This window comes from Bos javanicus, chromosome 10 (assembly GCF_032452875.1).
Source record: "Bos javanicus breed banteng chromosome 10, ARS-OSU_banteng_1.0, whole genome shotgun sequence".
Taxonomy (NCBI): domain Eukaryota; kingdom Metazoa; phylum Chordata; class Mammalia; order Artiodactyla; family Bovidae; genus Bos; species Bos javanicus.
In genome coordinates, this window is record NC_083877.1 from 25,574,670 (window position 1) to 25,602,658 (window position 27,989).

The 27,989-nt window shown below is 37.7% G+C and overlaps 1 protein-coding gene across 20 annotated transcripts in view; it reads left to right on the forward strand.

Annotated features, from left to right (window-relative positions):
- HNRNPC (heterogeneous nuclear ribonucleoprotein C) overlaps positions 1–25,258 on the forward strand; it is a 52,545-nt gene extending 27,287 nt beyond the window's left edge. For 12 of the 20 annotated variants that reach the window (XM_061430556.1, XM_061430550.1, XM_061430549.1 and 9 more), the window contains 5 exons: positions 800–847; positions 16,003–16,163; positions 16,682–16,795; positions 17,038–17,198; positions 17,298–25,258. In XM_061430556.1, the coding sequence (XP_061286540.1) occupies positions 800–847; positions 16,003–16,163; positions 16,682–16,795; positions 17,038–17,198; positions 17,298–17,381 (568 nt within the window). In that variant the 3' untranslated portion in view covers positions 17,382–25,258. The remainder of the gene's footprint in view (positions 1–799; positions 848–16,002; positions 16,164–16,681; positions 16,796–17,037; positions 17,199–17,297) is intronic. The other 8 variants (XM_061430553.1, XM_061430552.1, XM_061430560.1 and 5 more) reach the window with 1 other exon arrangement.
- The last annotated feature ends 2,731 nt before the right edge of the window (positions 25,259–27,989 follow it).

Sequence of the window (27,989 nt, forward strand, 5' to 3'; positions counted from 1 at the left end):
GAACTTTATTATTTATAACTGCATTGTGTCCATCAGTGGGCATCTTCTCTATCTGTTTTCTGGATGTGGGGAGGGTTAACTGTAGTATGTTTTATGTATGTGAAAGGACTGCTTTATTAATTTTGTGTTAATAGGCTTCATTTTACCCCATTTCCCAGAAAGTTGTTGGAATTCCTGAGATTTTTTACTATTAAAGAGTAGTTTGTTATTTAAAGTGTTAGTTGCTCAGTTGTGTCTGACTCTCTTGTGACCCCATGGACTGTAGCCTGTCCGGCTCCTCTGTCCAATGGGATTTCCCAGACAAGAATAGTGGAGTGTGTTGCCATTGCCTTCTCCAGGGAATCTTCCTGACCCAGGGATCAAACCCAGGTCTCCTGCATTGCCAGCAGACTGCTTAGTATCTGAGCCACCAGGGAAGCCCTACTAGTATAAATTAAATTCCTTCAAAAGGAGTTACTTAGCTTCTGAGAAGCTGGGGAGGGAGTAAGAAAGGGAAAGAGGATGACATAAGAATGTTTAATTTACTATTGTGTTTTTCCATATTCTTATTTTAGCTCTTAGGTGTTGTCATTTTAGCAATCTTATGGCTAAATTTGTAGTTTGGCCACTGTATGTCCAGTGGCCTAAAGTGGTTGGAATTTAGTGATCTGTTGCTTAATGATTGGGCATTAGTCCGTGCTAATCTTGTTGATCTATTTGTTGGGTTGGTTTAGGGTGGGGTTTTTTTTGTTTTTTTTTTTTTTCCCATCTGCTGTTGTCAACAGCTCCAAATTAATCCTCTTTGGTATTTGTTTTTCAGCTCATCTTTTGACTTGGACTATGACTTTCAACGGGATTATTATGACAGGTATGTTTAAGATGTTTTCTCTTCCAATTAGAGGCTGTCTAGTGAGAATCATTTATTTTTCTATTTTGTGGTAATGTTCTATTTTGTAGTAACGAATAACAAACATGTTTTCAAATAAAGCCCCCTCTTTTCTGTCAGAACATAATGAAAAAAAAGTGTGTTGTTCAGTCGTGTTTGACTCTTAGTAGCCCCATGGACTGTAGCCATCCAGGCTCCTCTGTCCATGGAATTCTCCAGTCAAGAATATTGACTGAAATGGGTTGCCATTCCCTTCTCCAGGGGATCTTCCTCATCCAGGGTCTAACCCAGGTCTTTCACATTGCAGGCAGATTCTTTACCATCTGAGCCACCAGGAATCCTAATGGAAAAATAACTTCTGCAAATCATTAGACTAGATAAGGGTTATTTTTTTGTTGATTTTATAGAATCAGTTTATATATATATTGACAGAGCATATGGAGACACGACAGGGCAAATGTCCAATATTTTCTGGACTGACACTTTTTCTTGACAAGTCAGTTTTTTGTTTTAATTTGTGCCACATAAATGTAAGGACTGACTTGCCTAATGATAAATGGAGCAGTCTCATGTTCTCTATTATTTTTTTTGCATATTAGCTACTTAGATTTGCATTGTAGACGATTACAGCAAAACTATAAAAAAAAGATTCCTTAAAATTTCAGTAATCTCCTTTAAGCAAACCAACCAATGCAGAATAGGATACAGTAAGCATAGGTAATGAATTTACAATGCAGTATTGTAGATTGAAGATGATGATACAGTTCTAAAAGGCAGAGGGATTGGAATAATGGTTTCTTATGCCTCCAGAATAGCATTTATATTTGAAAAATCATGAGAAAGTTGATATAGATGCATCATCTCATTCTAAGTAAGTTTGGGAAAGGTTGTTTTAAGTGATGAATTTTGAAATTGAGTAAAAGAGATAGCAAGGAATAATGAAAACACTGAGATGTTTACAGAAATACTTTCATATGTCTTACCACTGCTATTTGGTCTTAAAAATTGATAACAACACCACTGTTGGCCTCACTAGTTTTTCAAGAGCGAGAGAATACCTTTAGTTGTTAATCTGTATTACTTGGTATTATAGAGTGACAGTGAAAAGTAATGTTTTTGACCTTCCATTCTAAACTTGGCCAATAAAAAAAGATTTCTGATGACTGAGTAACCAAACAGTGGCTTAATAAAGAGCTCCTTCAAATATATACTGAGGTCTAGTAGGGAAAACAAGCATGTTTACTTAAGAATGGAAAAACTTAGGAAAATGGTAGTATCAGTTTTCTCGGAAGTCATCCTGAAGATACTTTGTTCACAAGGTTAAGATATTTATTATCCTTAGTAACATCATAAATTAGATTCTTTAAAAGAAGATGGGAAATTGGCTCTGAGATGTGCTGAAAGCTCTGTGTCCTGTTATATAAGTGGGGGTTAAATCAGTCTGCTTAGTCACACCGTTAAGAACATGAAATTCACATGAATATTTTAAGACATACATTTGGCATTTCTACTGCCTATTGTTACATTAGGGCTGCGGCTGATAGAGGAATCCAAAGGCTTAGTCACTTAGCAGAAAGGATTATGACCAGAGTCATATATCACTTCAGTTTTCTTATCCCTAAAATGATAATGCCTACTAATAGAGTTGTTATGAAGGCTAAGGAAATGTGGGCAAAGGTTGCATTATGTATAACCCTCAAATACTGTTATGCTTCAGTTAATCAAGAATTAATCTTGGGTTTCCCTGGTGGTTGGGTGGTACCTACCAATGCAGGAAACATGGGTTCAGTGCCTGGTCTGGGAAGATCCCACAGGCTGCAACATTAACAGTGACATACATTATTGCTTCTGCATATATTGTTGACTCCCTTCATATTAAAATGAAGGGAATCATGGACACCCCACCATTCCTTTCCACAAAATCTAACGTCTCTAGCATGCAGTTCCTTATGTGACAGAAGTCTAAACTAATGCATAGTGAAATGAAGACTGGTGTTTATCTTGACATGTTTTTTAGTAGTTATTTCAAGTTTTTTGTTTACTAATATAGAACATTTTAATTTATATAAGAAAGTAGTATATCAGTGTAAGTTAAAGACTGCTTTTATAAGCATAATGACATTTTATAACCATAATGACAATACCACTTATACTTAAGATTGGAAGATTCCTTAATCATCCAAGTTTTCCAGACTTGATTTTGCAGGTTGTATTTTATGTTGTTTAGCATGTTAACGTGTCATCTGTATTTCCTCTGAACTAGTGGGGTAGATTTGGAGCCTAGTTCAGATTCAGGTTGTTTTCTTCTTTTCTTTTTTTGACATAGGGGAGGTCGGAGAGGAGACCAGAGTATTTCATTAAAGGTATTATGCAATTTAATCATCATTACCCTGACTTTTGTCAGAAACTTTAGGAATGTAAGCATTAGGTGTTTCTTGAGGAGATACATTTTCGATATCAGGGAGTAGGTGATTAATGACATTTTGTTAGGGGAATTAGAGTGATTTTTATTTTTGCTTGGGTTTTCATGGGTTTTGATGCACAAATTCCAAAGATTGTAAATACTTTTCATACTGGAGAATGATCAAACGTTAAAATTTGAGTCACTTATATATTAGTATATGCTATCTCTGAGGAGGCAACAGAGGATTGGATTCTACAGTCTTAATGCAAATTACTTTTTCATAAATTATGTAAATTAGGCTTGTCATTTTATTTGTTCTTAAGGCCATTTCTGATATAATATGTGTTGGAAGTTCTTAAGTGAATTTAACATAAACTACCAATGTGTGTGAGACTATCATTTTAGATATTTGTTAATGTTACTCAGATACACTGTCAGCTCTTTCAAATGGGCTATAAACTGTCATACGTAGTTTATAATTACTCAAAGATTTGTTAACACATTTTTTCTGGTAGGAAGACAAGCCCCAAAGTAGCTTTCTGATTTAGGGTGACTACTCATGGTAGGGGCTGATGGGCATGCTCAGTCCCGACTCTTTTCACCCCATAGACTAGCCTGCCAGGCTCCTCTGTCCATGGGATTTCTCATGCAAAGAATACTGGAGTGGGTTGCCATCTCTTCCTCCAGGGGATCTTCCCATCTCTCATCTCCTGCATCTCCTGCATTGCAGGCAGATTCTTTACCCCCTGAGCCACTGGGGAAGCCTTCATGGTGGAGGAGGATCTCCGCATCAGTTACCTTGATGTTGAAAGTCTTACAACCTGTAAGCTGACAGAGATCCATTTCCACTTGTATCCTGTTGAGTCTTGTTGCTTCTAGGGAAATCGTTGCTGGAGTAGTTGCTGTTGGAGGACTTCTTGTGTGAAGCAGTTCCTTTGAGTGATTTTTCTTTCAAATGCTTAAATGAATTTCTCTTAATTTCTCTTTCCATATAGATATTTAGTCATTCACTTTTGATATTAATGCCGATTAGAAAGCAGATTGTGCCTTTGTGCCAGAAGTGCTATAATAAAAATACTTGGTACACTGTTGGAAATAGGCATTAAAGCTTTAATTTTTGTTGTAGCACAAGGAACCCTACTTAAATATAAAAACATAGCCATTTTTAGGAAAAGCTTTCAGATGGACTTTTTGTAGTAGCCCTGCTTTTCTTTCCCTTATAATCACCCAGGAAAATACTCTGGAATTACAGAGTTGTAATGATGCAGAAGTTTGTGAGAATACTAAAAATCATTAAGTTGTATGTACTCAAAGGGTTTATATTGGTTTGGTATGTGAATTATGTCCATTTAAATAAAAGAAATAGCACTCAGTTATGACAATGGAATAGTTCTTTCTCAGTCATTCTTCTGTAAAGAACTTTGGAACACAAGAAAAATCACATGCTTAGATTTGATAATAGGCTGTGATATGATAGCTGAGACTTGGCTAACACCTGTTAAGCAGGTTCAGAAGGACCCTGATTTTAGTTCAGTGGTCTTTGAGGACTTTATAATAAATAACTTGTCAGAAGTTGCACATGTTATTTGGATACCAGTGTCAACAGTGCATAAGGGACTGAACTGTGAAGTTGTTCCACTGGAGGTTTTTCAGAGTGCTGTTATTATGGCACATATAAGTACATTAAGTATTGCTAGTATACCATGAAAGGAGGAGGGAAGTAAGTCTACAAGCAGATCAAATGTGGCACATTTATGATGAGCACTATGTTATACAGTGAAGAAAGTGCTGTGAAATTAGTTGGCTGCTGTGTGTTCTGCTTTATACAGGATTGTCCCATAGAAAGATGAATTGTGTGCCCTTGGGGGAAGTGTGAGCTCCCCTGTTAAAATTTAAAGAGCTCCAGGTTGTTTCACAAAGGGCAATATTTGTACCTGCCTCTGATATTAAACAGGAGGTTTTTAGACAGACAGGGTGAGGATACAGGGTTATGAATATTCCTAGCATATTTGGGGAAGCAGCCAGCTGTGATTGGAAAGAACACATTAAGTAGTTGTGTCCTATTAGCAGTGATACCTTATCAACAACCCCATGACTAGAAAAGAGAAACTGGAGGGGGAAAGACATTTACATTTACACTTGTAAATGTTGGAATGTGGAGAAATTTCTGAGGTAGACTAATCTTGGCATGATTTATTGGGTCACAGTTATCAGAGCAGGTGCTTTCTGGGGCTAAAATAATAAGTTGAGATGAGATTTTTATTTTTATGAAGAGAATTATGCCATTAAAGGCATAATCTTTTGTTAAGTGACAGGTCTGTGAAAGGTTTGAGTTCTTAGAATTTGGGGAAATAAGCAATTCTGTTGATACTTATCCTACAGATCTTTTCCAATAAGATACGCTTACAGAAAGTAGAGAAAAGAAATTGAAGTGGGGGAATCGCCATTGAAAATGCAAGACAAATGAAAGATGGTAACAACCATCATAATTGTTAAACTAATATCTGAGCCCTTATTTTGTTCTGCTGCTAAGTCGCTTCAGTCGTGTCCGACTCTGTGCAACCCCATAGACGGCAGCCCAGCAGGCTCCCTCGTCCCTGGGATTCTCCAGGCAAGAGTACTGGAGTGGGTTGCCATTTCCTTCTCCAATGGGTGAAAGCGAAAAGTGAAAGTGAAGTCGCTCAGTCGTGTCCGACTATTAGCGACCCCATGGACTGCAGCCCACCAGGATCCTCTGTCCTTGGGACTTTCCAGGCAAGAGTACTAGAGTGGGGTGCCAGTGCATTCTCCCTATTTTGTTCTAGGCAAACAATATTTTAGGTTTTGAATTAGTCAAAAAATACAGTATTGGATTTGAGGTGCCAACGCCCTTATTGGTGTTAGAGGAGCTGTCTTCTTGGCTCCCTCCTTTTCTTTCAATTTTCTGATATTCCTGAGCAACACTGGATCTGAGAGAGAGAGAGGTTTTGGATGTATGTACAAAAGAAAAGTGTGGAATATTCAGGTTTTGGAGAATTGAGTGAGATCATCTGCTTGGAAAGGCATGTGATTCAGAGAACCAGAGAGTTCTTGGCTACTTGGGAAAGCTGAGAAATGTTTCTTTAGTTGACAGTTAAGATCTTCATTTTAGGCAAAGGGTGAGAATTTTCATTTGCTAATAGCTCTTCTGTTTGCTTCTTATGGGAAACTAAAAATGTAGTTCTCAGATTTTAGATTAATGCGTAGATTTGTATGATTACGCTTTGAGCATAAATGTGATACTGTTTGACTTGAATTTGTGTCCTGGACTCTTGTTGAGAAAGTGGGAGATATGTATTTGAAGGGGAAGCTTTTGCATCCATATCAGAGAATCTGTTTTGTGGCTCTGAATTAAGTGGTGTTCTGGGTATATTATTACCTAACCATAGGTGACCTCTGCTGTTTAGGACTCTCCATTTAGATATGCTTTGTCAAGCTCCTTGATGTTAATTTTTTCTTTAAAAACCTAGCTTTGTTGAGATGTAATTCATTTTAAAGTATACAGTTCAATATATATATTCAGAGTGTGACTACAACCATGATACAATTTTAGAACATGTTATCACTCTAAAAATAAACAACTTACTAGCAGTCATTCCCTATTCTGTTATCCCCAGGCCTAGCAACCACTTTCTATATTGTCCTTTTAGTTACTAAATCGTGACTCTTTTTACAACCCCATGGACTATACCCACCAGGCTCCTCTGTCCATGGGATTTCCCAGGCAAGAATACTGGAGTGGGTTGACATTTCCTTCTCCAGGGGATCTTCGTGACCAAGGGATTCTTGTCTCCTGCATTGGCAGGTGGATTCTTTACCACTGAGCCACCAGGAAGGCTGCCTTTCTATCTGTAGCTTTGCTTATTTTGGACATTTCATGTCAGGGGAATCATGAGGTATGTCTTTTGTGACCCGTTTCTTCCATGTTTTTTTTCCAACAGTTAACCCATGTTACACTCTGTATTAGTACTTCATTCCTTTTATTACTACTGCAGTATGTTTATCCATTCATCAGTTGGTAGATTTTTGAAATGTTTTCCATATTTTGAATAATGCTGCTCTGAGCAGTGGTATACACATCTTGCCTGGGCATATGTTTTCATTTCTCTTGGGTATGTACCTAGGAGTAGAATTGCTGAGTCTTAGGATAGTTCTTTAACTTTGAGGGAAACTGCCATACTGTCTTCCAAAGCAGCTGTACCATTTTACTTTCCCATTAGCCATGTATGGCATATATTTCTTTGCCAACAAAGGTGCGTCTAGTCAAGGCTGTGGTTTTTCCAGTAGTCATGTATAGATGTGAGAGTTGGACTATAAAGCAAGCTGAGTGCTGAAGAATTGATGCTTTTGAACTATGGTATTGGAGAATACTCGAGAGTCCCTTGGACTGCAAGGAGATCCCACCAGTCCATCTTAAAGGAAATCAGTCCTGAATACTCATTGGAAGGACTGATGTTGAAGTGGGAACTCCAATACTTTGGCCACCTGATGCGAAGAACTAACTCATTGGAAAAGACCCTGATGCTGGGAAGGATTGAAGGCGGGAGGAGAAGGGGACAACAGAGGATGAGATGGTTGGATGGCATCACCGACTCAATGGACATGAGTTTGAGTAAATTCCAGGAGTTGGTATGGACAGGGAGGCCTGGAGTGCTGCAGTCCATGGTGTTGGAAAGAGTCAGACACGACTGAGCAACTGAACTGAACTGAGCCATGTATGAGTTTTTTAATTTCTTCATGTCCTTGCCAACATCTGTTTTGTTGTGTCTTTGTTATTTAAGCTATTCTATTGTGAGGATCATCTTTTTGTGGTTCTTATTTGTATTTTCTTAAAAGCTGAGGTTTAGTTTTCACGTGCTAATTGGTTGTTTCTCTGGAGAAATGTATTCATATATATTCTGTGGCCAGTTTTATATTGGGAAAAGCTTTTTCACATATTTTTGGTATAAGACTCTGAATACAGTAACTGATACTATCATTTTTGAAGTTTATCAGTCTTAGTTTTTTTTTTCTTTTAAATAACATAGAATTCTAGACTCTTTGGAAATTATATATAGAAAGTAAGTAGACGTCTGTAAGGAACAAACTAGAACAGTGCTGTCCAGTAGAACTGTGTGATGAGGTCAGTATTCTGTATCTGCACTTTTGGTGTCATAGACGGCCACATATGGAAAATGTGGCTAATGTAACTGCAGAACTGAATTTTAAATTTGTTTTAAATAGGCACATGTGCCTAGTTACTACTTGATTTGATAGTACAGATCTTAGAGTGCTACAAACTTTGTTGTAAGTATAAGAAAGAAAAGGACCAAGGACTGCTCTTCAGAAGTTAGGGAACCCAGACTAGTTTTAGAACAAGCTGGCAATGTTGAAAGAATATCCAGGAAACTAATGTTGTTTTTCAAGGGGTGGGGGGAGAGATATCCTTTTGATAAATAGGATAAGATTCTATTTTGATGCAAGGACTTACCTGGTGGCTCAGATGTAGAGAGTCTGCCCTGCAATGCAGGAGATCTGGGTTCAATCCCTGGGTCAGAAAGATCCCCTGGAGAAGGAAATGGCAACCCACTCCAGTATCCTTGCCTATAAAATCCCAAGGAAGTAGGAGCCTGGCAGGCTGCAGTCCATGGGGTCACAAAGAGTTGGACACGACTGAGCATCTAACACATACTTTGATATCTTAAACTATAATCAGAGGAACAAGAAAAGAAGTCTACCAAATAGAATTTGACTTGTTTAGGTGGATAAACTTCTTTTCCAGGACTTTTATTTTACAGGGATAAGTATCTTATTACTATGAGATAGAATAGTTTAGCAAGAGGAACAGATTGATAGAGTACAAAATGTATACTAGCAGGAGCTCGTCAATGGAAAATTGTCCTTACAGGAAGCATGGCATAATAGTCTTAAATTATATACATTATAGGCACAAGATCTTATTTTTATATTGTTATCAATAGTTTGAAAAAGGATTCAATTTTGTGGTTAAATTATTATTGAACTTTTTTCAATAATAAACTAATTTTCTTAGGGGAAAACTCCAGTAGTTTTTATAAAACTAGAAAAAGGGGAGCTGAATCCTACTGGCTTTCCAGCTAAATGATAGATTGGTTTGTTATTTGTTGTTGATAATGTGACTTGTGATAAATTCTTTCTTATAGGCCAGTTTAGGAAAATTTATTTTCTCAATATTTGTTAAGATCTTACTATGAAATACAGTGGGTCACAGGTAATAGTGGAAAATAGATGGCCTCGGAGAAGATGGACAGGTTGAACACATACAGAGCATGTTAAGATACTGTGTATCTTTAGTTTTTACTCTGAATGGGAGGATGGCCATTGGAGATAGTTGAACAGAAAGGATCTTATTTTTTTTATTATTTTAAGTAGACTATTGTGAAAGGGGCTGATGGAATTACGCAGACAGTCATTTGGGGAAGGACCAGGGAGGTGACAGTGGGAGTGCTGAATAGTGGTTGTATTTGAAGCTAGTGCAGACATACATTTCTTCCAGACTTTTGTGAGGGCTGAGAGAAATCACTGATGTCACCAAAGTTTTGGCTAGGAATTTATAGGAACAGTGATGGGGAAAGAACATAGAAGGAACAAAGGTTTGGGGTGAATATAACAGTTGAGTTGTGGCTATGTTAATATAAGCTCCTTATTAGACATCCACTTTGAGAGATGTTAATTAGGCCAGTAGCAGGTGTGGAGTTCACTGGGGTCAAGGGTAGGTTTTCATAATGGAGGGGCACAAGACTTTATAAAGCGATTCAAGAGAGAATGGAAAGACAAATTGTGGAGACATCATGTTTTTTAGTTGTAAAGTTGTGTCCAACTCTTGCTACACCATGTAGCCTGCCAGGCTCCTCTGTCCATGGGATTTCCCAGGGAAGAATACTCAAGTGGGTTGCTATTTCTTTTTCTAGGGGATCTTCCTGACCCAGGGATTGTCCTCTGTATTGGCAAGCGTATTTATTCTTTTCCACTGAGCTACCAGGAAAGCAGACATATCATACAAAACTTAAATTTTACTCTTTTGGATGTACGGTTTCTACCTGCATAGCCATGTATTTACCAGTGCAATCAAGATATAATTCCATACCTCCCAAAAATTTGCCATGAAGCTTTCTTGTAGTCAACTCCTTCCTCCACTGTGTCTCCTGGTGATCACAAACCTGTTTTCACAGACAACTCCTTTAAAGAAATTTTATTGTAAGTGAGAGAGGTATACTCTGACCTGGCTTGACAACATGAGAATTTAATAATGAGTGGTCCTACGTATTTCTAAGTTACTGTTTATCAACAGTATTTTTCATAAATGTTGTTCATTCGCTCAGTTGCTGAGACCGGATGGCCTGAAGCTAGGCTTCCCTGTCCTTCACTATCCTCCAGAGTTTGCTCATACTCAGGTGCATTGAGTCGATGATGCCATCCAACCATCTCATCTTCTCTCGCCCTCTTCTCCTGCTCCCAGTCTTTTCCAGCATCAGTGTCTTTTCCAATAAGTTGGCTCTTCACATCAGCTGGCCAAAGTATTGGAACTTCAGCGTCAGTCCTTTGAATATTCATGATTGGTTTCCTTTAGGATTGACTGGTTTGATCTCCTTTTGTAGTTTTCGCCTTTAAAAAAAAATTAAAATTGGACCATACTGACAGTTTAAGACATTATCTTTTGGAAAGATCCAAAGTGATATTTGGGAGTGTTTATTGAGTACATCATGACAATTGAGTAATAGTGTAATTCTTTGAAAATTGAGCAGACTTGAAAAGATTTCCATCCATCACATGGATGGAAAGTTTTATAAACAGTTTAAAAGTTATTTTTCCTAATACTGTTTTGGATCTAGTCTTGTTTCAAAGGACTCAGAGCAATCTATGTTCTATCACCCAGATTATTTTAGGTGAATTTTCAAATTGCCCTCCCATGAAACATAGTTTTAGATTAACATGGATTACCAGTGAATCCATGAAGAAAATTCAATATAGTTGCTTAACTTAAGCGGCTTTTCATATTTTAATGAAATGTGTCATTGACTTCGCAAGAGTACCTCTGAATACTAATATCACCACTACTTTTCAAAAGAAGATTACAGAGCCAATTATTGATTGCTTTCATTGATTCTACAAATACAGAGGTTATTGATTCCTGCTCTTTGTAAGTATCAGTGTGTGTGGTGTTGCCCAGCTTTGATCACTGTGGTGCAAGGTTCCTAAACCTTACAGAGGTACTGATAAACCTTTGTTTTTCTGTTTTTTGTTTTTTGTTTTGTTTTGTTTTTCTGGTTTTTTTTTTCTTTAGCTGAAAAAAAGTTAGTTAAAATTTGATGTTTTGGTGCCCTTATATATTGAATGAATCCTGCACAGCAGACCTGTTAATCATTAAGTCCCTTAATCATTTAGTTGAGCAGTACTTGCTGTTTTTAATCTTAACTGTTGTACAGGTAAGCTGTATCCTTAATGGACCAAAAGAGCAGTTTAAAGAAAGTTAAGGACCATAAAGTGCAACGGTGTAAATTGACATTAGTAATTGACACTCTGCCTTATGTTATCAAAACAAGTGTTTGTAGTCTTATCCAGTTTGGTTTCTCCCAGACTAATCAAGGGAACATTTGTGGAAGGGTGCCTACAAATAACAATTAGAAATTGTTTCTTAATTTAGAAATAAAACAAATTATAATAATTTCACTAGTGGATTTATTTTAAAGGTCAACAGGGTAAATTTCACATCATGAAAACGGGGTTTGAGGGTGAATATTGATACATCATAGCTTTATTTTAATATAAAACTGAACTAAACATGTTACATAGGCATGGGGGGAGAGTTTCCCCAGTAACTCAGACTGTAAAGAATGTGGGAGACCTGGCTTTGATCCCTGGCTTGGGAGGACCTCCTGGAGTAGGAAATGGCAACTTACTCCAGTATTCTTGCCTGGAGAATTCCATGGACAGAGAATCCTATGGACAGAGAATCCTGGCAGACTGTATATAGTCTGTATTGCAAAGAGTTGCAAAGAGTCGGACATGACCAAGTGACTAATACTTCATAGTCATTTTTAGCACTTTTCCCTTAGGTAATTAAAGGCAACAGTCTACTCATTCATAAAATAAAACTTTGAGATTTAAAAAAAATACGTACTATTAAAATTTTATTATGGTAAATTTTAAAATTTTTTGGCTCCTAAATTATGTGTTTAAAAGAATTTTATACCATAGTCTTCAGTAATAAGTTTAAGATAATTTCATTGTGTTAATTACTAAAAAGCAATTTTAAGACATAAAGTCTACTGAGGGTATTGTGTTGTCAATCCAGTCTAATGAACAATTTGGTAATTTTTTTAAAAAGATCAGAAGACAGTTACCTAAATCACTCAAATAAGGTTTTTCAGATGGTTTTCTAAAGAGTATAGTTCAAAGATGCCAATTACTCAAGGCCTTGATTTTTTAATAATTTTATTTATTTTTAACTGTTAGGTCTTAGTTGCAGCATGTGGAATCTTTCCTTGTGGCACGTGGGCTCTGTAGTTGCAGCCTGTGGCCTTTTAGTTCCCTGACCAGGGACTGGAGCCCATATGTGCTACATTGGAACGCAGATTCTTAACCACCAGGGAAGTCTGGAAGACTTTGAGTCTGTATTCATGAGTATCATCAGTAGTTGATAACTCTGCTCATCCAGTGTAGTGCTCATCCACACAAGGCCAGATAGATAAATGTTGTAAAACTCCTTTTCTTTGTAGAAAATCTGTACAGCATAATATTAGGTAAGGGGTGTGTTGTGAAGGTTTACGTTGGATGATATATTGGGAAACTTAAAATTGAAGTTGAATAAGTTGTAGATTGTTGTAAACTGAAGCATTCACAGAATTTTAGCAGACAGTTGGAGGGAGTGTCTGACATCCAAAAGCCCCCAAATATAGTAGCCTATAAAATCTGACCCTTTTCTAGGAAAATCAAAGATAATCAGGAAGAAACTTCATCTTAAGATTTTTCTGTTGCAGATGAATAAATAATATAGTGGGAGAAAAAATATTTCCTAACCCTTGAATGAAATTATAATGAGATTGTGTGTTTAAACTGAATTTGATGAGTCAGTATTGTAAGGGGGGCGGTAATCTTAATTGATTGCCTAGATCTGTCCAATTTTTAGGACCAGAAGCAGTTATGGTTCATTAAGTAAACATTCTGGAGAATATAGGTTTTTGCCAATACTTTATTCTAGTTGTTTCTACTTTGATAGTAGTTAAGATGTATTACTAATCAGGTTTTCTGAGACCAGAGGTCACTGTGTTACATTTAGTCATTGAAGAAGCTTGCCTTTGAATGCCTGTACATTTAATAAAGGCCTTGTAATGCCCATGTTTTAGCTTGGAGAACAGGGTAGAGGGGTTTTGTTCTGTTTGTTTTATCTGTTAGATTACTAGCTAATGCGTGTCCAGAAGTGTTTTGATTTATTTAAAATGATATTTTAGTTGCCTTTTTGACTAGATTTTATACCAACACTTAGTGTCCAGGTTCTGAACTCAATGGAGTCATAGTTCTCTTAAGTGTTCAATGCTTGTTCTCTAGTAACAATTTAACTTTCATGAAGACTTTTTAATGGCTTGGGCTTTATAATTAGAGAATTCAGCTCTTTCATTACTTCCTATGATTTACTGTATAACTTTATTGTGGGGGAAGTGGTTACTTAGTTTGTACCTGGTTCTTGAAGCTATTATAGGAAGCTTCCTATTATCTATTCTATAACCAAAAAGATTCTCTCAGTAGGTGTTGTTTTTCTCTTCCTGTTTTCTTTTTCTCATGGTTTCACATTGATGAGCTTTGGCATCTTATAAGGCATGGTCTACTTAAACTTCCTTGGAGGAATGTTTGTGAGTTTTTTGAGAGCCCATTTTTGCTTAAGCAGCAGTTAAGTTCTGTGACCCTAAAAGCCCTTCAGCATAACCAGTTGATCATTTTTCTTCAGAGAACTAAACCATTTGACTTCATGTTCATGATACTATTACATAAATCGAAAATATACACTGTTTCTTCATTTTTGTTACAGCAGTATATACCCTGGTAAGATGAAGAAGTATGGTGCAAAAAAGAAATTACAGTGCCTTACAGCCTAGGGAATCTGGAATGGCTAGTTCATTGGTTTGGAGACTGATGCCGTGAGTGAGTGGGTTGGAAGATAGGTTAGATCTCTAAATCCAGCAGGGCTCAGGCATGAGCTATTTCATGCCTAAAAGGTGTGGTAACTCACTTTTTTACTCCTAGAAATTGTACAGAGTATCACAAAGCAAGGTAGTTTCTGAACACTGATATTTTATAGTTTCTGGATCATTGTACTTTGGAAAATTTGGGGCCAAAAGACAAACAGCTTTATGTAAAAATGGAAGAAAGTAGTTACAATAAATAGTTACCAAGTGGCTCTTTTGGTAATTCCCATAAATGGATTAAAACTGACAAACAGCTCAGTTAATACTCTTCTACTGAGAAGAAACCTCTGCAGAAGCATGAGCCTACTTTCTGAATCATAGGATCTTAAATTTTCTTATTTCCTAGGATTCAAACTTCCTTATTGGAACTTAAAGCATGACTGTTTTAATAATCAACCTTTATTTCCTAGGATTCAAACTTCCTTATTGGAACTTAAAACAAAGCATGACTGTTTTAATATTAAATCAACCTTACCAAGGGTTGATTCTTTGGCAGAATGGGAAATCAGTAACTACTGTGTTTTAAGAGGGAAAGGTATAGGGTGGTTGGTACTAAAATCTTCAGGATTAATAGTAAGTTATTCCTTCACTTATTTGGTAGTACACACATATTCTTAAATTAGAAAAATGTTCCTGTCATACCTACTTGCCTTGTTAGAATAGAAACATTTTTATATTTTTAAGGTTGAGCAGAAGAAAGAATTGTCTGTGAGACTGCAGAATCAATGTTCTCACTTCCAGGATTGGAGACTGTTATAAATTCAGAGAAAACTAGCCACTGATGAGGTGTATAAGAGGGAGATGCATCACATTATATAAGGGTTTTAAAATTTCAACACTTTCGCCCAGTCGTGTCTGACCCTCAGCGACCCCATGGACCGTGCCCTTCAGGCTCCTCCATCCATGGGATTTTCCAGGCAGGCATACTGGAGTGGGGTGCCATTGCCTTCTCTTTGAGTGGAGCTTATGCTAAATGTTGTTAGAATTGATAGTGGTATGTACATCCAGCTAACACATATGAAATGCCTGTTATCGTAGGCCAAAAGCAGTTAATCATGGAAGTTTTATATGGTTCAATCTAATACTATAAACTGGTGATAATTATTTGTATGCGTTTGTGGGTGAAAATGTCAGGGATTTAGCTAATAATAGCACTGTTTGCAAAGTTGGTTAATTGTAGTCATTTGTGAGTACTTTATTTGCTTATAATATTGTAGCACATTCATGAAAGGAATAAGATCAAAGGCAAAGGCTATTCATTGTAAAAAGTAAGGTTCTATAAGTAATGCCATTGTACACAGGAACCTTTATGTCCAGAGCTTAATGCAACCATTGTGTGTATGTGTGCAGTTGCAGTATTAAAAGGAATAAATTGGCCTTTTGAATGAAATTAACTTAGCAAAAAGAAGTAATTGCTAGATGATTGGCAATAATATATCATTTTATAAGGGTACAGTTGTTGGAATCTTCCTGACTTAGTTGTGAAGAAATTCTATTTTCCTTGTATTCAATAGGATGTACAGTTACCCAGCACGTGTTCCTCCTCCTCCTCCTATTGCTCGGGCTGTAGTGCCCTCAAAACGCCAGCGTGTATCAGGAAACACCTCACGAAGGGGCAAAAGTGGCTTCAATTCTAAGAGTGGACAGCGGGGATCTTCTTCTAAGTCTGGAAAGTGTAAGTATTACTGCAGCTTTCTGGTTCTGATATTTCTCGTATGTTGAAATTCAGAGATCAACACAGTTAATTTATCTTTGTACAAATAACTTTGTGTAGTCAAATAATGGAAGATGAGAAAATAGTGATTAAGGGGCCAGCTCTAGGTAGCCGTCTGTCCTTAAGGCCCTGGTAATTTGAAAAAGTCATTAGATTTTAAGGAGTTGCAACACCCATTCAGTGTATAAAATAATGTTGCTAAAACTAGAAAATGCTTTAAAATAGAATTGAGGGGTTTTTTTAGCAGGCTTACAAAAGTAATAATGCTGCTGCTAAGGGAATAGAGTCATTAGATTCGGTTTTCATCTAATAATCAAAAGGTCAGTGACCCCCCTTACTAGGACAATCTGGTATAGGCTCCATTTCTCTCCAAGGATCTCATGTTGACTACTATTGTGTAGTCTAGAGGGGGACTGTGTTTGGTTATCTGGTAGCTTCTGGTACATTTGATTTTAATCTAGGTTTTTGTTTGTATTAAGTGAAAGGAGATGACCTTCAGACCATTAAGAAGGAGTTAACCCAGATAAAACAAAAAGTGGATTCTTTACTGGAAAGCCTGGAAAAAATTGAAAAGGAGCAGAGCAAACAAGGAGGTAAGTGGTCCTATTGCTTGTTGGGTGTAGAGTAGAGTTAGTTACCTAAGCTAGTTGCAAGTACATGTTGAAATAGTGGGGTGTAAAGCAATTGAATATGAAACTTGTGGAATTTGAATTGGGAAGGGCATTTTGTGGGAGGATTTAGATTTGTGCTGCAGTTCTATGATCTGTTAGTGGGGATTGTCTACATCCTGTGGACATTACTTGCCCCTAGACAGACTTGTCCTTCTCATCCCCAGTAGAGATGAAGAATGATAAGTCAGAAGAGGAGCAGAGCAGCAGCTCCCTGAAGAAAGATGAGACTAATGTGAAGATGGAGTCTGAGGGGGGTGCAGATGACTCTGCTGAGGAGGGGGACCTACTGGATGATGATGATAATGAAGATCGGGGGGATGACCAGGTGAAAACCACGGGAAAGGAAAGAAAGAGGTGGTGGAGGGGGGATCAGGGACCCATGGAGTGCCTCTAACTCCATCCTATTTGTGTCTGTTTCTCACAGCTGGAGTTGATCAAGGATGATGAAAAAGAGGCTGAGGAAGGAGAGGATGACAGAGACAGCGCCAATGGCGAGGATGACTCTTAAGCACATAGCGGGGTTTAGAAATCTTGTCCCATTATTTCTTTACCTAGGCGCTTGTCTAAGATCAAAATTTTCACCAGATCCTCTCCCCTAGTATCTTCAGCACATGCTCACTGTTCTCCCCATCCTTGTCCTTCCCATGTTCATTAATTCATATTGCCCTGCGCCTAGTCCCATTTTCACTTCCTTTGACCCTCCTAGTAGTTACGTTAAGTCTTACCCTGTAATTTTTGCTCTTAATTTTGATACCTCTTTATGACTTAACAATAAAAAGGATGTATGGTTTTTATCAACTGTCTCCAAAATAATCTCTTGTTACACAGGGAGTACAGTTCTTTCCATTCATACAATAGTTGCTTCCCTGACAACAAAGGCAGTCCTCATTAGTTGAGTAGAACCTGAGAGCAGCTTTGAGTTAGAGGTATGTGTGTTAAACCCCACATAAGAGTGCTGTGTGGGGCTGTTCAACACAAATGTAACAATGTATTTTTGTGAATGAGAGTTGGCATGTTAAATGCATCCTCTAGAAAAATAACTAGTGTAATAGTCTTAAGATTTGTTTTCTAAAGTTGATACTGTGGGTTATTTTTGTGAACAGCCTGATGTTTGGGACCTTTTTTCTCAAAATAAACAAGACCTTATTAAACCAGGAATTTGGAGAAAAAATAAATACCCTGATTTTTTTATTTTTGTATTTTATAATTGTTTACTTCAAATTCTTTGTTTCACAGCAGCCTTCACAAAACCCCTAGAATATACTAGATATATTTATCTTTGAGTCGTAATTATTATGCATACCAACATACACTTCAACTTAGGTTTCATTGGGGTGGGTGTTGAATCAACGAGACAAGTAACTCAGATTGAAGTGGAGATTTGTTTGCAAAAATGGCTTTTAATGCCTAATGAAAAAGTTTGGGAACTTCCTTAAGCCTTTTTGTCAATGTTTTGTGATCCAGTTGGCAGCTTTTTTGATATTTTTGTTGAGTGCTGAATTGTTTCATCCTTAAGTAGAAGAGGTTCAAACATGTCAAGAGTGAAACAGCTGGAGAATGAAACTTGTCTTCTCTTCCATTTTGTTTTTTAATTGCCGTTTATAGCCCCAGTTACCAAATGGATTCTGAGTCTGTGCCTCAGTGTTTACTGAAAATTGTAGAGCTATTTCCTGGTCTTCTGTAGTCTGTTCCTTCCTAAAAACTGAGGACAGAGTCACACATTTATTTTACTTTCAATTAATTCAGTCCATTCAAGCTAATTTTAGGCATGGTACTAATTAGCACCCAAACTTGGACTTAGTAAACCGCTTTCAGGTTTGTGATGCTTGCCTTGTCCTGAAAGGCCCTTTTTATTTATGTTTCATGCTTCAGTTTTTCCAGCAGGACAGGACAAAAACATGGTTAGCTTGGGCTGTTAAAACTTATGCAAACCTTAGATTTCCCAGAAAGTTGCTTCTGTTTCAGAGGCATTTATATACAACTTGGTAGGGACAGAAGTCATGTCCTATTTATAAAGGTTCCATAAATCACTTTATCTAACAGGTTGACAAAGTAGGATAGAAGGGAAAGGCTGGACTGTGGACTGCCCTTGTAGTTCATGTCACTGTATATAAGTAGGTTTTGTTAGAACCTTGGTCAAAAATACTTCTAACTGCCTTGTTTCATATGTTCTCATATGTTACACAAACTCAGAATTTAGCACATGACCGATGACAAGAAAATAAACTAGATCCTTAGAAGAAGGGTCAGATTTCTAGGTCAAAGTTCCAAGATGCTATTTTGTTAGCCATCAGTATTTTAAAATACTGGCCCACTTAGCCCAGGCATGAAAAGTGTCTGTTTTTCATTCCATATGAAACCAAATATTGAAAAACCTATGGAAAGCTCAAAACAAAATACAGTGTTGAATTTGCTTGGATATAAAATTTAGAAAAATGGGTCTTCTCAGTATACCATGAAATCTAATACCCTTGAAGCTTTAGGGTACTTTTATTTAGAGATCAGTTTTTAAAATGTACTTTTTCTGAGAACACATGGCTGGCCTGTGACCACACTGACTGACCATTGTTTAGTCGCTAAGTTAGTTGTATCCAGACCCCATGTTCATCACTGGTGAACTAATTTTATTTTCAGGAGAGAACCAGGAAGCATCATTACTGACTATACCTGGGAGAACGAAGGACTTGGCCACATTAAAAAGTTCTGTACAGTTGACCTTTTTATTTAGTATGAGGAAAATTCAGCTGCACCAGTATAAAGTGGGGTTTGAATTTGGGGACCCTAGTTAAGATCACCTTGACCAAGAAAATGCATTTCAGTTGAATTCAGAGGGGTCAAAGAAAAAGTAGTACCCTGATTACTTGCAGAAACTAGTTAACAGTAGTAAGCATGTGTGACATAGAAATGAGGGTGATGAGTAAATCTTATATATAATAATGCAGAGTGGGGATACTAAGTAGTTTTAAAGAGCCTCACTTGCTTTATCAGTGCTGTAACTCACAGAGAACAGGTATTTCTACTGTGATGTTTGAATAATAAGGGACACTATGTTGGAGGATTTTTAGTGTTTGGAGAAACATTAGGGATAAAGTAAAAATTTGGCCAGTTAAGCTGTAGAGAAAAGGCTGGGTATAGATGGCTACCTGACTGGAATGGCAGAATTCCAAATGTTTAGAGAAGAGATTAAATTCGGGATTTTGAAGGTTCCAAGTTATTTTTATTAAGTTAATCGAGAAGGCCTCAAAACTGTAGCTGATTGTGTCAGTAACTTTCAGGATTATAAAAAATTGTAGAATCCCAGGTATGAAAAGCAGGACCTGTTTAGAGAGTGTTAAAGAATTACAAGTCCTATTGTTAGCTAGAGTGGGACTCTTTTCCTCACCACTTAAATTAAAACTATAAGACAGGTTAGGAAAAGAGAAGGGATAATGTAATGAGGAATATGCCAAAAAGACAAAACAAGTAAACGGGAAGGAGTTGTAACCTAAGACAGGGAATAAAGCTGCTGCACAGTGCACTGGAATTTTCTGAGATGATGGAAATGTTTCATCATGCCTTGACCAATGTGGTAGCCTTGTGAGTGAGCCTTTGAAATGTGGCTAATGTGGGGAATTCCCTGGCGGTCCAGTGGTTAGGATTCTGGGCTTTTACTGCCAAGGACCTGGGTTCGATCCCTAGTTTGAGAACTAAGGTCCCACAAGCTGTGCAGCCCCATCCCCCAAAATGTGAGGAGTTGGAATTTCATTTTAACTTGAGTAGTCACATGTAATGACTGCCTTCTTGGGTAGTATTAGAGAATATTGAGCAGTTTTTAAACAAGTAATAGATAGTTGATTACTGACTCAAACTTACCTAAACATGTGACTGTTTCCAAGATGTTCCATGTCTGGAGTTTAAAATACTTATTACTGAGCCCTGGGCACTAACTGAAGACTTCCCTAGAACATTGAACATTACCTAGGACATCCCTGGACCCTAAATTGAATATTTCCCTAGCATGAGAACATGTACAACCGCAAGCCTACTCTGTTGTGTAATCCACTCTCTTGAAAAAAAATCTACCATTTTTCTTTCCATCTGTCCATCGAGTACTGGAGTGGTTCATAGACCTAATCAATGGAAAAGTACATTGTTGAAAAATGTCTGGATAAGAGCTAAATAATTTGTAAAAATTGTTAGGATAGAACAATGACTGCATTCTTCGACCCTGTACCTGAGGCTGTGTGTGTGATTCATGAGAAGCACCTGGCAGTACCATTACAGGAGTGTCCTAAAGAAAAGTCTCTCCCAAAAGGACTTAACAATGCGGAGGGAGTTAGATGACACAGATTGACCCAGACAAGCCACAATAGTGAATTGATGGTGTGACTATGAGACATGTTGGGGGTAGGAGGAAGGTGAACCTGTTGATTTCCAGCTTGGTCCTTGATTAGCAGCTTTACTAGTTTTCATCCAGACTTAGAAGTCTTATATTAGACTTTGATGTATGGACATTTTTTGGGTTTAGGAGTTTTGGGGGTCCTGTTTTGACCCTGCCTTGAAGGATACTTGCTCCTTCAAGCAGAGCTAACAGTGTCATACTTCAAAACACCCTGTTGGTCTTTCTGGGAGAAATCAGCCTAACCAGAGAATTTGTAGTACACCAGATAGTCTGCTCAATAGCAGGCTAGAGCCAGTTGCCAGCCCAGCCTCACCCACAAAATTTCTCTCCCTGCTTGGAACCTGTGTTTTACTTTTTGTTAGTTTCCCCATCCAGCCAAACCTGACCTTTCATCAAAATTTTATATGCACTCTTCAAAAAAGTTGTTAGGTAGCAGCAACTAGGTCATTCCCAGAGTCCCAGAAGTTGCCGGGGTTTAGTTGCCAGGAAGTTGTCTGCAGAAAGTCCTGTGGTGGCCTGTACTGTCCTTCACAGGTGCCCCATGTTGGACTGACCTCCCAGCTACAGGTGTTCCGGCCCTGCCTTGGGCAGAGGAGCAGCCTTTGACAGCATCCTCACTGTGTTTTCTCATGACACTTGGAGATGGATGACCTCAGAGTTTGCTGTCAGTGTTTTCATTCCGTCTTAACCTGGGCCTACAAACTTGATCCATTCTGGTGGGGCCCTGCAAGTCCTGGGTGCATTCCCAGGGCTCTATTGTCTCCCCCTCCACCTGAGATCAGGCACGTGGCAGCACACCCCTGCAGTTGTGCTTTCTTGTCCTGTGTCCACCTGAGTGTAAGTATGTACACCTTTCTTCGAAATACTAATACCCCCAGCAGAGTTCCGCACTTCCAGGATTCTGCAGTCTTCACACAAGGGACTCGAAGCTTTGTTTTCCCTAAATCTCTACAGAACTTGGAAAGCTCTGTCTTAGCTTTGGTGTATCTGGAGTCATTTTTCAACTTTTCCCACGAAGATGGCAGCCTCCTGCCTGTCTTCTGTACACTTGATTTTCATTTTGCCTCCCTTGGAAAGCCCTTTGGATGTTTTTTCATCATTGGTTCCCTAGCCATGTTCTCCCCCTGCTCTCTTTTTTGGCAATTTTATGGCAGTCTTCAGTTCTTCTCCTTAAGCAGTATTGACACCTATCAGTTTCAGAATATCCTGGCACAGTTCAGTTGCAACATGGTCACACCTTTTTTGGTAAGAAATGTGCTAGTGAAACATCAACCAAGGTTAACAACACATGTACATTTGCATCTAGCTCATGTAAACATATAATTATTTGCCCTGTTTAGAAATAAAGATGATACACCATATATTAATAGCTAGTGTTAAACCCCATGTGCCTTCTAAACAACTGTTGTTTTTTTCTCACCATCTTGACTGCCGCCATCCCAGGCCAGGCTACCGTCATGCTTCTCCTGGCTTGCTCAGTACCCTCGTGGATAACCATACCCACTCTGATCCTTTTCTAGTCCACTTAACTACACACCAATCAGTAGTGTTTTCAAAATAAAATGATGGCACTTTTCAGCTTAAAACTCCCCTGGCCTTACTTGCCCTTAGGATAATGACAAAACTTCTTAATAAAGTGTTCAGTCACTTAGTCATGTCCTACTCTTTGTGACCCCATGGACTGCAGCACGCCAGGCTTCCCTGTCCATCATCAACTCCCGGATCTTGCTCAAACTCCTATTGAGTCAGTGATGCCATCCAACCGTCTCATCATCTGTCATCCCCTTCTATCTTCAGTCTGCCAGAGTTAGGGTCTTTTCCAGTGAGCCAGTTCTTCACATCAGGTGGCCAGAGTATTGAAGCTTCAGCATCAGTCCTTCACTGAATATTCTGGACTGATTTCCTTTAGGATTGACTGGTTTGATCACCTTGCTGTCCCAGGGACTCTTCAAGAGTCTTCTCCAACACCACAGTTCAAAAGCATCAGTGGTCTAACCTTGCCTATCTGTCCAGCTGCTCTACCATATGCTCCTGGTCTTTGTCTTTTTCAACCATATGGAACTTCCCTTTGTCCCACCTACTCCCCATGCTCTTCTCCCTCCACTTTTACTTGTTTGTCCATAGTTAACTTCTATTCATCCTTAGAATTTAGCTCAAGTGTCACTCCAGGAATCCTCCCTACCTTTCCTAAGTAGACCAGTAGGCTCTCAGAACCAGGAATCTTTGTAGCACTGATTACACAATTTGTATGATTATTTGATTAATAAGTTTTAGTTGAAACAATGAAAGGAACCACATCTATTAATGCTCACCAATATATCCCAAGTGCTTAACACAGTATCTGACACAAAAATACATGTTTGATGTATGAATGAAGAAAGGAAGAAATGGAGGAGAGTTAGCCTAGTGTAAGGCAGTCTTAGAAACAGGCAGCAGGAATGCCGAGCAAGGCTGAAGAACTGACTTCACAACACACCTGGAAGAATGTAATGCCTATGCCCATCTCAAGGAGGCGCTTTCCTAATAGGTGAACTTCAGTGCCTTTGCTTCCACTGTTTCACAATCCTCTCCCAATGTTAGCCACTAACAAGTCCCTTAATAATCTGTCTGATGCCAAGGATGAGAGAAAGGGCATTATCCAGAAAGATGGATGTACCCATTGCAATTAACCTTTCAATAAAGTCCAGTTTTTCTTACATAGCCCACTCTCACCTTAGTAAGCAGCTCTCCTACTCTTCAACACCTGCACTCTTTAATTTTTAAAATTAACATGTATACACACACACACACTATAAAATGCATACATTTTAAGCATATAGCTTGACTGTAAAGTGAACATGCGTGTTTAAACACCACCGTGATCAGGATATGGAATGATACCAGTACCCCAGAAAACTTCATGCCCCCTCCAGTCATTACACCACTAGGTAACCACTGTTCTGACTTCTGTCACCATTAGATAGGTTTTGTCTGTTTTTGAAGTATGTATGGATGGAATCGTATTGTGAAAGTTTGGGCTTCCCCAAGAAAACACTTGGATGCAGTAGTTTATTGAGGGATTGGTCCTGGGAGATGGAGTAATGACGTGGGGAGAGTTAAGGGAAAGCCAATATAAAGATGTGTTATTGAGACAACATGTAATGCTTTCCAAAATTGTCTGAGAAATGGGAGAAGAGGCTGGAATACGCTGGCTCCTGTTCTCCATTAACTTACACGATACTGGGCTATAATCAATCTTAATAGGCTCCAGCAGCACTGAAGGACATTTGGATTATTTTCAGTTTGAGATAGTACTGTTATGAACATTCCTAAACCTGTCTTTGGAGAACACATATGTACACATTTATGCAGGGTATATAATTGGGTGGAATTTGTGGGTCATATGGTATGTGTATATTTAGCTTTAGTAGATAACTGCAAAACACTTTTCCCAAAGTTATTATACTAATATATATTCTTACTAACTGTAAATGAAACTTTCAATTCTCCACATCCTTGCCAACACTTGATATTGTTAGTCCTCTTAATTTTAGGTTTTTTAATGAGTATGTAGTGGTATCTCACTTTGTGTTTCCTTTTTGGTAAACTTTTTATTGCATAATTAACATAGAAAAGTGCACAAATTGTGTGTAGCTGTTAACTTTTCTCACACTGAATACACACAATAGCTAGAAGTCAAGAACTGGAAAATCACCAGCGTTATATAGCCCCATGCATGCATGCCCTCTTCTCATCACTGTACCACCATCCAGGGAACATACTATCCTGACACCATAGATTGTTTCTGCCTGATTTTGAACTGCAAATAAATGGTATAATATGTAGTTTTTTGTGTCTGGCTTTTTGATTCAACATCATGTGTGATTCATTTCTATTGTTGCATGTTCATACTGTTGTAGACTATTATGCTGTAAAAATATACTGCAATTTATTCATTCTGTGAATAGGTATTTGTACTGTTTTTGATTTTGGATGTTATGAATAAAGCTGCTATGAACATTCTAGAGCATGTCTTCTTGAACACATGTATCTATTTCTTCTGGTTGTGAAACTAAGAATGAAGTTACTGGGATAAAGCGTATTCTCCACACCCTTGCCTACCTGCTATATTCTCTCTCATCTTAAAGATGCCTAGTGGTATCACATTACATTTTTCTTTTATAAAAAATAAGACTTTAATGTTTGATTTACAGGAAAGTTGCAAAGATGTACAGAGAACTTCTTGTGTATCCCTCATCCCAAATTTCTCTTAATGTTAACATCTTAACACTACCATGGCACATTTGTCAAAAATAAGAAGCCAATACTGGCATATTACTGTTAAACTCCAGACCTTACTCAGATTTTACCAGTTCTTCCCTGTACATGTGTGTTGTTTCTGCACAGTTTTGTCACATGCATAAATTCATGTAACCACCACCCCAATCAGTATTATAAAGAGCTGTCCCATTACCACAAATGAACACTTGTACTATTTATCACTTCATTGTGTGCTCCCCCATCCTCCCACTACCATCCCTAACCTGTGGAAACCACTAACCTGTTCATCACCATAATTTTAAAATTTCAAGAAGTTATATAAATGGCATCAGACAGTATGTAGTTTTGAGTATGGCTCCTTCCCACCCCAACAGCAAAATGCCCTTGACTTTCATCCAAGTTGTTACATGTATCAATAGTTTATTCCTTTTTATTGCTGTGGATATTCAAGTTTGTTAATTGTTCATCTGGCTAAGGACATCTGGAATGTTTCCAGTTTGGAGCTATTACAAACAGAGCTGCTATGATTAACTGTGTATCAGTTTTTCTGGACATTTTATGGTGATTGGTGAGTAGTATGGTAATATGTACATGTTTATTTTTATTAAAAACTGCCAAACTATTTACCAGAAATGCTGTATTACTTTACATTCCCATGGACAATGTGTGAGACATCCAGTTTCTCCATATTCTTGCCAGGATTTGGGATTGTCACTTAATTTTATTTTCACTTTTCTAATAGGTTTGTAGTGGTTTTCTGTTTTTGTTTGCTTGTTTGTATTTCCCTAGTAGCTAATGGTGTTGACCATCTTCTCATGAGCTTATCTGTTATCCATACATCCCTCTTTGGCAAAATAGCTGTTGATGTTTTTACCAATCTCATCACTGACTTTTTAAACTGCTAAGTTTTTAGAGTTCTTTATATTTTCTAGCTACATGTCCTTTGTTTAGATGGCTTGCAAATGTTTTCCCCCACTCTGTAGCTTGGCTTTTCATCTGAACACAGACTTCGTGGACAAAAAGTTTTAAATTTTGGTGAAGTCCAGTAATCAGTTCTTTTTCTTTTATGATCATGCTTTCAGTGTCATTTCTAAGAATTCTTTACCAGGACCTGAGCCCTGCCAATTTTCTCCTATGTTTTTCTCTTAAAAATTTTAGAGTTTTAGCTTTTATGTTAAATCTATGATTCATTTAAAGTTATTTTTTGTATAAGATGGGAGATTTAGACTGAAGGATGTTCTTTTTTTTTTTTTTTTAACTATGGCTATTCAATTATTCCAACACCATTTGTTGAAAATACCTTCCTCCACTGAAATGCTTCTGCACTTTTGTCAAAAATGAATTAAGCATAGTTGTATGGGTCTATTTCTAAGTTCTCTCTTTTGTTCCATTGTTCAATGTATTAATCCATTTGTCCATATCATGTTTTTTAAACTGCAGCTACATAGAAAGTCTTAAAATTGGGTAGAATGTTTCTTTCCACTTTACTATTTTATGTTTTCAAACTTGTTTTAGTTATTTCCTTTGCATTTCCATATGCATTTTAGAATACGCTTGTATGTTAAAAATCTTACTTGGATTTTGATAGGAAATGTACTAAATCTATAGATCAATTTAGGAGAATCAATGGCTTTAATCAACGTTGAGTCCTTTAATCTGTGAACATGGTGTGGCTTTCCCTTTGTCTAGGTCTTTTCTTTTCGTCAGGGGTTTATAGTGTTATCTGGATCTTGCATCATCTTGTAACCTTATTGAACTCTTATTTAGTAGTTTCGGGTTTTTAATAGCTTCATTGGGAAATGAATTTTCTCAGTGCATTGAGAATTTTATAGATTCATCTCCAAGATAGCCATGCCATCTGCAAATATGAATTTTCTTCCTTTCCAGTACATATGATTTTTGTTTTCTTTCATTCTTGTACTGGCTAGGATTTCTAGTGCTATGATGTATAAGGGTGGTAAGACCAGACATCCTTTCTTTGTTCCCAGTTTGGGGAGAGAAATACACACTCTTTTACCATAAGTATGATGTTAGCTGTAGATTTTCCACACATACTCTTTATCTGGTTAAGATAACTTCCGTCTGTTCCTAACTCACTGAGAATATTTTTTCATGAATGAGCATTGAATTTTGTCTGTAGATTTCCTTGGGTAGTATAGTCTTTTTTTTTTTTTTTTGGCTGTGCCACACAACTTTATTTAGTTCCCTGGCCAAGGATCGACTTGTGCCCCATGCAGTGGAAGCATGGAGTCCCAGCCTCTGGATCACCAGAGAATTCCTGGTAATATGGTCATTTAAAAAATATTCAATCCAAGAACATGGTCTATCTTTCCATCTGTTTGTGTCATCTTTATTTTCTTTCATCACCATTTTACAGTTTTCAGTGTACAGGTCTCCTGCCTCCTTATGTAGATTTATTCCTGTGTATAATGGATAAACTTTTGTTTATCCATCTACTTAATGGACACTGATTTG